At 41.4% G+C, this 12,027-nt stretch overlaps 1 protein-coding gene across 2 annotated transcripts; it reads right to left on the bottom strand.

The window, feature by feature from the left end:
- Positions 1-4,534: 4,534 nt before the first annotated feature.
- Karl (lipocalin/cytosolic fatty acid-binding protein Karl) lies at positions 4,535-10,493 on the bottom strand. 2 transcript variants are annotated; one of them, XM_076443687.1, is made up of 5 exons: positions 10,197-10,493; positions 6,016-6,029; positions 5,801-5,901; positions 5,352-5,523; positions 4,535-4,886 (listed from the first exon to the last, which is right to left on the bottom strand). In XM_076443687.1, the coding sequence occupies exons 1-5, from the start codon at positions 10,353-10,355 to the stop codon at positions 4,727-4,729; spliced, it is 606 nt and encodes a 201-aa protein (XP_076299802.1). In that variant the 5' UTR covers positions 10,356-10,493; the 3' UTR covers positions 4,535-4,726. The 2 variants fall into 2 exon arrangements, with proteins under 2 accessions (XP_076299802.1, XP_076299801.1); XM_076443686.1 differs by having other exon boundaries at positions 5,801-6,029.
- Between the last annotated feature and the right edge of the window lie 1,534 nt (positions 10,494-12,027).

Here is a 12,027-nt window from a genome sequence, read left to right as displayed (position 1 = left end):
CATCGCGACGAGAATCTCCTCAATGGTCTTCTTCACCGACAAAATACCGTCGATGGCCTTCTGTTTCTCTGGATGGAGCCAGAATATATCCTAGAGGGCGTAAGAAATACCGCCATATTCGAGAGACACCAACTCCCATAAGGCTGGCAGTCTTTAAATCACGTCGGTAGCAAATGTAACCAGGACTCCTGGTCCAGGAGGCCCCATGGTGTTTGCACGATAATATAGTAAAACCCAATGAATGAACTGTTTTGTAGCAAAAATGAGTTTTCAATACATCCGAAAATCATCGGAGAGTGCAATCGCGAAGAGGCCCGTTCGCCGTAAAGAGAGCGAATACGCTAATAAGAAAAAGAAATCTCCTTACGTTAATAATCTCACGCTAGCTTATATTGTACTTAATTTCTTTTCATTTAACATTGTAAAATATTTGTAATGTTTATATTTCTATCCATTGTAAATTTTTTTATTCGCCCGGGGCGAACCAGCTTGATTGGTACGTATATTTTGTTCTGAAGAAAGGTGAAATTGCGAAATGTTATGGAAGACAATAGGTATAGGAATAGAATTTATTGAAAATCAACATATTTATTAAATGTGCAGCTATTAGCTCGATATTATCCTTTATTCATAAGACACTAAAAGTTCTTACAAATAAAGGATAATACCGATTGCCCAGGTCTCACCACGAGGAGGTTGCTGCACGAGAGACCCGAAAGGGAGTCAGAACGAATGCAATATTCCTTCTGCCTCCCTTTCTTACAACGACAGACTTAATACTAAATTACGCAAGTATGTCGAGTAATTATCGCGGGGCAAAAGGTGTGAATCGGAGAAGATGTCTCCGATCCACGGGGGATCAAAGGCGAATCAGGCAGAAGGCTCTGATTCTTTCAAAGTGAGAAACAAGAGCGAACCAGAGTAGAAGACTCTGGTTCGAAGGTGACGCGGCGCGTACAATGCTTGCAGTGCAGCTCCGATCAGAGCCGATACCCGACGTGTCCTCACCAAGAGAAATGGACAGTGAGAAGTGTTCAAACGTAACACCATCTCTCTGCCAACTACCTGCCACCAGGCAACGCAATGCATTGAGGTAACGTGGGTAGGATGACGAACAGAGAATTTCCCTGCCAACTACCTGCCACCAGGCAACGCAAAGCGTTGAGGTGACTTGGGTAGGATTACGAACAGAGAGAATGGCAATACGAGTGAACAGGTCTCAATGAACCACCCCTCTCAATGTATCGACGCCGAATACCGGCTCCAACCGGTCTGGTACGTACAAGCAAGGTCCGACACAGCATAAGGCTGTGTCGGAGTCAAAAATACGAATCGAGCTAAGTGAAGTTACGGCAATAATTACTCGACATATTTACAACGAAGATATACAAGCTTAAAAATTAACGCACGCACGCACGCAATCCGAGCAATTAATTATTGGCATTGGTATTATACTGATTTATTGTTATGGCAATTCTATACTGATATACAGATATAGTGATATGCGATATACTGCTAAACTGATATGCTGATACCTTTGTATACCGATATCCTGATAACTAGATATGCATATGTATATGGTATTACAGATTTAGAGATTAAACCAAAAACGCTAAATTGAGCAAATAATACCAATGCCAATAATTACTACAAGATTATGGGTATATAGAGATGGGTATAATACAAACTCTTAAAAAGTAACGCACGCAAGCCGAGCAATTATTGTGGGCCAAAAGACTACACGCAAAAGGGAGAGAAATCAAAGCGGAAGGCTTTGATTCGCAAAAAAGAAACACGAGCCTGAGCAGAAGGCTCTGGTTCGGGGGTGACGCTAAGACAATAATTGCTCGGCAAATAAAACTAACTTAAGAATACGGCGCAGTCTTCTTCGTTTGCCCTCTTCTTGATGTGTCCTCTTCTTGGTTGTGTTCTCTTCTTGATGTGTCCTCTTCTCGGTGTATTCTAGCTGAAACAGACTAATAATAGTTAGACATAACAATACATAACCCTGCACACGAGTGCAAACCTAATACCCGCTCACGAAAGCAAACCTAGAACCAGTTCACGAGAACCAAATTAACCCCGCACACGAGTGCGAATCTAACCAGCTCACGAGAGCCAACCTAACACCAGCTCACGAGAGCCAAACTAACCCCGCACACGGGTGCGGCCTATAGGCGATTCGGGTGCCCCGGGGACGCGACACCCCGTACTCACTCACGGAACCATCCGTGAGTGAGCCCCTGGGGGACCTCCGATCGGAGGAATACCAATTTCAGACAAGATGTGAAAATGTTTAGAAGTGAGACTCGTGAAAGTTCCCATGCAAACAATTGGAAATTCAGAAATAAAAATTGTCGAGATCAATGATTGAAATAAGAGAACCAGCTCACGAGAATAACTATAACCCCGCACATGAGTGCGAATACACACACAACCAGCGAACCAATTCACAAGAACAATTGTAATCGTGCACACGAGTGCGAAAACAACCAACGAAGCAGCTCACAAGAGCAATTATAAACCTGCACATGAGTGCGAATACAACCAGCGAACCAATTCATAAGAACAATTGTAATCCTGCACATGAGTGCGAATACACACACAACCAGCGAACCAATTCACAAGTACAATTGTAATCCTGCACATGAGTGCGAATACAACCAGCGAAACAGCTCGTGAGAATAACTATAACCCCGCACACGAGTGCGAAAACAACCAACGAAGCAGCTCACAAGAGCAATTATAAACCTGCACATGAGTGCGAATACAACCAGCGAACCAATTCATAAGAACAATTGTAATCCTGCACATGAGTGCGAATACAATCAGAGAACCAACTCATGAGAGCAATTGTAACCCCGCACAGAAGTGCGAATACAACCAGCGAAACAGCTCGTGAGAATAACTATAACCCCGCACACGAGTACGAAAACAACCAACGAAGCAGCTCACAAGAGCAATTATAATCCCGCATACGAGTGGGACGCTCAAAATGTAATTTTTATAAAGAATAAAATTGATAAATTTCAAGAAGCCTCAATATTCTTCACCGAAAGTCTCGATGAAAATTTCAAAAGTATGAAGGACAAGTTTGAAAAGACAAAGAAAGCTTTGAAAAATATTAATAATAAAACTTACCGTTGTTCCTTGAATAAACAGTTGAAGGTTGGCCAGGGTAACTGTAGATGACCTCTGGTCCACCTCTGGTAAGTCCCTGGTACTTCTGGTCCTCCTGGCGCTCCTGGTCCCGCAGCACGTCCGCTCACGCCGCTTCCCCCCGCCCGACTGACTGACGGACGGTGAGTGCCACCCACTCAGCCGAGCTCGAGCGGCGCCCCCCACTCCGCCGAATATCGATCGATGTCGATCGCCGTGACAATTATTGATAAATTTATTAGTTCCAGCTGGTTAATGTTTATAACAATTCTATTTTACAGCGATGTCCACGAGCAATCCCTTGGCTATCTGACCACCTAATTTTTTAGTCAAAGTGGCTAATAGTATTCGTGATACGAAATAACTTTTAAACCATGAACATTCGCACGCATTAATTTATTCAATACAATTCACAGATAAATTTATTATATCTGGCTGTTTAATGTTTATAACAATTCCTTTTTCTAACGATGTTAACGAGCACTCCCTTAACCACCTTGCCATCTAAATTTTTCGTAAAAATAGACAATAAAACTCGAAATATAGAATAACTTTTAAACCATGAACATTCGCACGCGTTAATTTATTCAAAATTGATTTTTATTATATAGAAGATAATGCCATGAGACATTTATTAATTCCAGCTACATAATTAATGTTTATAATAATTCCTTTCACCAACGACGTGGACAAGTACTCTTATCTTAAGAGAATAACTATAACCCCGCACACGAGTGCGAAAACAACCAACGAAACAGCTCACAAGAGCAATTATAATCCTGCATACGAGTGGGACGCTCAAAATGTAATTTTTATAAAGAATAAAATTGATAAATTTGAAGAAGACTCAATAGTCTTCATTGAAAGTCTCGATAAAAATTTCAAAAGTATGAAGGACGAGTTTAAAAAGACAAAAGAAGTTTTGAAAAATATTAGTAATCAAACTTACCGTTGTTCCTTGAATTGACAGTTGAAGGTAGGCCAGGGTAACTGTAGATGACCTCTAGTCCACCTCTGGTCCACCTCTGGTCCACCTCTGGTAAGTCCCTGGTACTTCTGGTCCTCCTGGCGCTCCTGGTCCCGCAGCACGTCCGCTCACGCCGCTTCCCCCCGCCCGACTGACTGACTGACTGACGGTGAGTGCCACCCACTCAGCCGAGCTCGAGCAGCGCCCCCCACTCCGCCGAATATCGATCGATGTCGATCGCCGTGACAATTATTGATAAATTTATTAGTTCCAGCTGGTTAATGTTTATAACAATTCTATTTTACAGCGATGTCCACGAGCAATCCCTTGGCTATCTGACCACCTAATTTTTTAGTCAAAGTGGCTAATAGTATTCGTGATATACGCAATAACTTTTAAACCATAACATTCGCACGCATTAATTTATTCAATACGATCGCACAGACGACTCAGGATAGTAAACGCGCGATTACTGTATGAATATAATGCATCATCGATAATATAATGCATATATAATTTCTTGGCTTCTTTGACATGTTTGTAACGTACAGACAATATTTGTGTAATAATATTTCGCGAACTCCGGCAAACCATTTAGGATCACAAGCGTCGATGTTTCTTTCTGAGTGGATGTTTCCGTTCACTGTAGTGTTTTCTGGACATCAACGATGGTGGAATCAGTAAATCCATTTCTGAAGTGCTGGTTTTGTTGCAGAGTTGCTGGTCCATCGGGAACATGTACTCCAAATCGATGTCGTACCTTCGCATGAAAAATAGGGTAGAATGAAATTCTCTGGTAAGAAGGTCGATTCAATTGTACGGTAGCACCTCGATTTTTCCAACACGCTTCACATCAATAGATAAGAGATATATAACTCGATCTAATGCGATCCGTACGCAGCACTATTTACTGTACAAATTAATAAAGATTCAGTCCGGCATTGTTAACTATGAAATTGCAAGTAACTGTTCCATTATTCGAGAATCAGATGAGGGGCATTATCAAAATAAACTATTTGAAAAATGATATTTAAAGTAATATACTATATCTTACTTGGCTACGTATATTATTTCAAATAATCATTTGTTATTTTATACTTGTACATGACAATTAATTTTTCGTTAGATAATTTCGTTGTTTGGTATTTACTCGGAAGTAATTTCTTTTCATTTTATTTATAATCGAGATTCCACTGTATTTAAGAAATTTCGTCGTGTTTGCTACCTGGGCAATTTCTCGCGGAGGTAGGAGATAACGTTGGTCTCGAGGCTCGACTGTCTGCTCATGATTAAGCTTGATAAATATCGAGGAGTTTTACTCTGTTCCGCGCAATGCATAAGCAATGCCCACGATTTGTAATCCGAGTCTAACACGTACGTATTATACACTCCTTCATCTGTAAAACAGAAATATAGCACAGATTCGGCCGAAGAACGTGAAAAATGGGGCTACACGATATAATTTCAACTGTATTTAGTGGTTTAATTGACAATGAACGTTTCGGCCGCAAGGAAGGACAGCGTATGGGAAAGAAAGAGACGCGGACAGTCGCAGTCGCCAGCACAGTAGGACAAAGGCCTTTTAAACTCAAAAAAAAATAGCTACCCGTCTCAGATAAACGCACACAGATTCCCCCGAGGCTTATGCGTTTATGGTGACAATACTGTACTTACATGGATACTCGGCGTGCACCCAGTGTGCAGGTAAATCGGGCGAGGGAACCTTCCAGGTGATGTTACCGACTAGTTGTTCGTTGATTGGATCATCGGTGAAACTGTAAGTGAAATTCATGGTGACTTCGGTATTCTCGGGCGAAATTGAAAGTTCGGCTCGCATGCATCTGTACGCGAGTGCTTCTTCCGAGCTCGCATAATACTGCACTATGTACCATGATCCGAGGAACTGCAAGAAACAGGTGTTATTTGTAGTGTGCGAAGCTGGTCTCTTCTGCTAAATACTCTTTTATTATTCGCATTGGAACGTTAACCGATACGCCTACTCTGACATCTCTAACATGCTGTAGAAATCGAATTACATATTGTCAACTTGTACGTATATGTAGTTCGTTGACGGAAGAAGATTTACAGTTATTACTGGAATTAATTAATATTTGGACGCTCTACAAGACGATAACTTTTTTAATATTGTAGTGGTTTGATGAATGAACCAGTGGTTCTTAAAGTCCGAGGCCCCCCTCTTGAACAACATGTTTTTCGCGGACCTCATTCCAACCAGTGGCGCGTTACCCTATGGCGTGCAGGATTAAATGAACGTTTAGAATAAAGATATTAAAAATTTAAACATGTTTAAACAATCATTAAAGACGGAGAGACACCACTTTCGCACAGCGGCGGATCAAGCCAACTGGAGGCCTTAAGCGGTCAAAATTTCGGGGCCCCCACTACAAGAAAGTTTCAAGAAAAACTCTCATAAAGTTATTCAGAAATTGAAAGAACATTGAATGACCTTTTTTTGGAGCGTCTGAATATTAATTCGAGTATAACTGTGCGTTCCTTTTTTCGACTTAGTTTTGCATGTTTGCGATTTCGCAAACACCCTGTATGGTAACAGACGAATAGAATTTTTATTAAATTAAAGTAAATTGGTGTGTGCGCGCGCGCACAGAGACCTCTGACCCACAAGAGGAACGAAATTAATTAATTACTAAAAATGATATCGTGCAGGAGATCTAATAAATAGGAATAATTGCATCGTTACCCAATACAAACCTAAATGAAGCATTTCCGATGGCAACGTTCCATAGCAGAGCGCAACGTGAATGTATCAATCTCTATTCTATATCTTGCCTCGTTACTGTGCATGAATGTGCAGCAATAATTACTACGAAGCGGTGAATTCGTAATTTTCAAACGGAGCAATTAATACAACCTTTTATATATTTTCGATAGAGTTGTAATGAAACAAATATTCTGTACTTGTGTTAAACTACATGTATGTATTTATATCAACATTACCTCTAATTCATCGTTACCTATAATTTTCTTAAGTATCCCTTCTTTTATATATTATTCTGGGTTATCTAATAACTTAACAATATTACGAGACCCAATAACCTCAAGAGTGAAATATACTCGAGTTATTTTCGGTCGTCTGGATAGAGTAGAATGTCGTGTAACACGTGTACATTGCCGCCTCAAGAAGTGGCGACATTATAAAGTAGAAAGTGTTTTAGTCTAGTTCAACAATAAACGATTGAAAAAGTTCGAAGAAATTCCACGAGAATAGTATTACGAAATATCTACAATTGTGTAAGAAATATAATTTAATGTTACAGTCGAATATTACCAAATTTAGTACACGAGAATGTCGAAGTGCTACAGTTACTCGACAACAGCAGACCTATTCGTAGATTAAGGGGGCCGTCTCCTTGCAGATGACGGTCGCGCGTGAACACTCACACACCGCTAGAGTACACTCACACACCGCTAGACCACGTATACGTACGCGAGAATTGCTAGGATCAGGGAAATGCGTTCTGATTTCTCGATAATGCAAAGACGGGGGTTTTTATTAGTCAAAATCGCTAGATAAAAGATCAATCTAGTGCGCTGTTTGCTTCAAAAGTCGTTCTTTTACGTTTCCGAGCAATGATTTTGCAATATTCGGCTGCATGTTGCCCGTCGCATGTTGCCCGTTAGATGGCGCTGCAGTCACGCCGGCGTACTAGCCTCTCCGACGGGCAACATGCAGCCGAATATTGCAAAATCATTGCTCGGAAACGTAAAAGAACGACTTTTGAAGCAAACAGCGCACTAGATTGATCTTTTATCTAGCGATTTTGACTAATAAAAACCCCCGTCTTTGCATTATCGAGAAATCAGAACGCATTTCCCTGATCCTAGCAATTCTCGCGTACGTATACGTGGTCTAGCGGTGTGTGAGTGTACTCTAGCGGTGTGTGAGTGTTCACGCGCGACCGTCATCTGCTAGGAGACGGCCCCCTTAAAGAGGATAAAACCTTTTGAACTAGTGTAAGTTGAGCTAAGTGAATTTGGGGCACTTAAAACATGTTTAAGAAGTGTTTAGAACATATGTGGAGCACGCCATTGGGAGTACATCCATTAACCGCGAAGACTTACCTAGATTTAAGGATGTTCTGGAGGTACAATGGGAGACAAAAGTACAAGAAATTCGAAATCCATCAATATATTGGCAATGAAAGCCATTCATGAGTATATTTTGCATTATTTGCATTCCAAGATCACGTTATCCGCCGAAAGCACACTCATTCCCAACTATAAAATAGATAAAGCGTTCTTTACCCCTTTTAGTGAAGATCAAGTGTCCCGATAGTTCAGAGCTTTTTTTCTAAGAACCCTTGCATTCTCATATTCGGGGAAATAGTAATGAAACTGGCGCGTATAAATCTTTCACAGCGCAGAAGCGACCTAAAAAATACGTATCGCGCCAGTAACTTTTGGGTTATCAATGGAAACGGTTCGCTTCGTGGCCTATCTGAATGAAGCCGGTCGTGATTGCTCTCCGACGGAGAGCAAACCAAGACCCAACATCCAAATTCTACGTTTTCCTCATAAAGTCATTTAGTTTGGATTAGGGGCCCCGAAATTCTATTTTTCCCAAGGCCCCAGCTAGTTATAACGGCGCTACTGAGAAGAATTAACGATTTGATGCTGTCAAAGGTCATTCTAGAATTCTAGACGAAAATGAATGTAAAAGTAGCGCGGAGAGCTCAATTAGAAAAATCTTTTCTGTTGAAAATTTCGAACTAATGTAACATAAAGTGTTAATTCTTAATGAACAACGTGCGTCGAGGAACACAAAGGTGCTCGATGGCAGCAAGTAGTTTTATATGCACACAAGGTGAGTCTGAAATAGCCTTCTCTCCCGAAGACGCATAAAGGTCCAAAAATAAGCTGCCTGGAGGAGTCTTCCTTTCAAAGAAAGCTCGCGATATTTTATGCAACTCGTTGACAACCGTATGTACACAGTACACATGTACAATTATATCCTTGGAGAAAGTAATTCGCTTCGCGAAAGTATTTCATTGCGACGAAATCAATTTTAAACAGACGAATTTACACTTCTCGTCCTTCTTAATTAAAAATCCTTCCGTATTTTAATGTGACTCAAGTCCGCATTGAAATGTCAAAAATACAATAAAGCGACTATAGCGTGCAGGAAAATTTAAATGCTGATTCTTCCTTTAAGACAATGTAAAATAAATAAAAGGCCACGATTGTTGCGTAGTAATTGGTGCGACCGGTTGTAAATAAATTGCATCGAAGACGCGAAAGGAAACTGGCAGATATTGAACGGGTAATTGTAATTTCGGTGAACGCGGTTGCACGCGCTCGAGAGTATTCGACAACGAATTCGTTTCAATTGTACCCTGCGGAATTATTATTATTATACACATTCAGTGCGCACATTGATCGGAAGACAGACGTGATCATCTATTTAATGATATGAAAATTTCAACAGGCAGACCAATACAGCTTGATGTCGAATCGAATGGAAATTCAAACACGTTGTGTATCTGCGTGTTTCGTGCAAAAATCAAACACTGACTTTCCATAATAAATTAAACAGCAGGGTTCTGACCAGGGACCCTACTGATTTCCGACCTCACCGATCGATTTTTTTCGCAGTCGAACACTTATTTTAAGACAGCTATTTGGGTCTCCCCGATCCTCCTATTCAGAATCCACAGGCACACTCGTTAACTTCGCAAAGAACATAAACACAGCGACCGTTCCGAGTAATCGATAAAATAATTGACCGGCGAATATCAAAAAATGCCGTTTTATCTAATCTATAACGCACTTCCTCGATGCATACGCACTTGCTTCTAAGTAGATATTGTTCAGCGTGGACTCTCGAATCCCCTATTCTACCAAACACAATGGCCCTTTCCCGCAAACGATTCGTAACTGTACACTGCACACCGTAGGCGAAGAGCAAACAATTCTCGCGGTGTCTACGATATTAAAGGTTTCGTCGAAACTGCGAGCTGCACATAGTGGATGGATGGAGGCTAGACGTCGCGCGTCGCGATCTAACGAGAATATAACGCAGTCCTGCACGTACCTCGGATATGTCAAAATTTCTAATGGCCTTCACTTTCGGGCATTTAGTCTTGTCCTCTCGTCTGTTCCACGTGCCGGCGGTGTCTCCTATTATGCTGGCCACCAGCAGGAGAACTATTATCAGCGGACAGAGTCTCGAACATCTCGTTCCGGGCCGCATTCTCCTAGTCGCATTCAAGTTCTCCTAGCCACTTGGCACACACGCGGAACTTCTTGCCTCTTCGGCCGGTCGCGTCGGTGTTCGCCTCGGTGACTAAAGGCCACGGAACCGGGCAGAATGAAGAGCGGACCCGCTCATGACTACTACTATCTGCTACGGCCGAAGAGGGGGTGGTCACTATCACGTTCCTCCCTTTGCATTCTTGGTGTTCTTTCGTTTTCAATCGGCAACTTGTTCCGCGAGAGTCGCGCGTAGAATCCTCATAACTGGCGCCCGAGCTCTCGGCACGGGAGATCGGCTGATCGTAGGCGTGATCGTTGTCACGGCTAAAGAAGGGCATCGACTGTTAGAGACCATTTCATCCCGCTCTTCCTCTCCCTCTATATATGCATGTCCCCGTGTTCGTATGCATGTACGTATATGCACCACTCTCGCATCCTACCAGGTTTTTATAGAGTTACATGCACGCTGGAACGCGAGTTTCGCTCAAGGTAAAAGCAAATGAACACGTGCACGCGCGCGCGGCGCCCGTACCCGGCTCTCTCGGCTGGGTTTATTTTCCTCGACGATGAGTGACGCGAGATGAATACCTTCGAAGGTCGACGAATCGGGGATGTTAGGTGATACATTACTACACTGATGCATTACAGCGAGACGGACAAAAGAAGATTCCAAATCCCCAACTTAGTCCAGTCAACGAAAAGTTGTACAGGAAAATGGAGAGAACACAATTTTTAACTTTGGGTCTTTGTTTCGACTAGTTAGGAGGTAAACATTTCCGCTTATATCTCGGAAACTATGCGTCCTAGCGATAAGACTATTTTATACAAAATTAAAGCTGAGGAGTTCTTTTTGATTTTATTTCGATCCGACATTTCATATTATTACATCCGTTACAAATGAACGTATAAAAAAGTCATTTGCGTGCATTGAACGCGCAGACCTTCGTCATGCTGTTGATTACTCGAGGCACTTCGACGACAGTTTAAATCGAGATGTATTTAATTGGTATGCGTTTTTCAATTCAAACGAGACAAGTTGCTTACTCCTTCGTGATTGGTATTCAAGGAACGTTATCGATATACAATTCGGTAACAGTTCCCCGAATAACTATACATACCCTTTCACCCTCCGAAAAACGTGTCTAAAATGAGTAATCATGTCTTGTGATTCACTGTCTGAGGTTGCGTTTACCCAAATACATAGTACCATATTGTATATCGCTTTCCACAAGGAAAACCTTCCTTTCGATTCGAGATTAGTGTTGTCGAATGATTCAGAGAAGAAGACAAAGGGTATTGTTTGTTCTCGGATAATCCTAAGCTTACGAGAATTCTTATTGCCGATGACTAATTTTTCTGCAAAATGCAACGACTTGATCTTACCAACTATAGTTACTATAGAAACCATAATTCTTCATGTAGCGTCACAAGGCAATCTTTATATGGGGATATTTTTTTTTACTTCAGCAAACTGAGAACATTCAGTGTTCCATTTTCAGTGTGTAACATTCCAATTGTTCTCGGTATTGAACTACATATATTGTAAAAGCAATTAGAAGTAACAGAATTTATTGCAAAGTATGATTCCTTAATTTCTACCCGAAATGTAAAACAACGTGATTGCTGGGAGACTGTACACTGTGTATTATCAATATGACGCAGCACACACG

This window comes from Lasioglossum baleicum, chromosome 19 (assembly GCF_051020765.1).
Source record: "Lasioglossum baleicum chromosome 19, iyLasBale1, whole genome shotgun sequence".
Classification (NCBI taxonomy): domain Eukaryota; kingdom Metazoa; phylum Arthropoda; class Insecta; order Hymenoptera; family Halictidae; genus Lasioglossum; species Lasioglossum baleicum.
The sequence above is the reverse complement of the archived record's forward strand: the minus strand, read 5'-3'. Positions and strand labels throughout refer to the sequence as shown.

What these genes read in the sequence shown, in the direction of transcription:
- Karl (XM_076443686.1), bottom strand. Translation starts at nt 10,355, where the DNA reads ATGCGGCCCGGAACGAGATGTTCGAGACTCTGTCCGCTGATAATAGTT. An exon ending in GAAATTTTGACATATCCGAG is followed by an intron (nt 6,030 to 10,196) that starts GTACGTGCAGGA and finishes TGTTTCTTGCAG; the next exon opens with TTCCTCGGATCATGGTACAT. An exon ending in CTCCGCGAGAAATTGCCCAG is followed by an intron (nt 4,887 to 5,351) that starts GTAGCAAACACG and finishes TTTCATGCGAAG; the next exon opens with GTACGACATCGATTTGGAGT.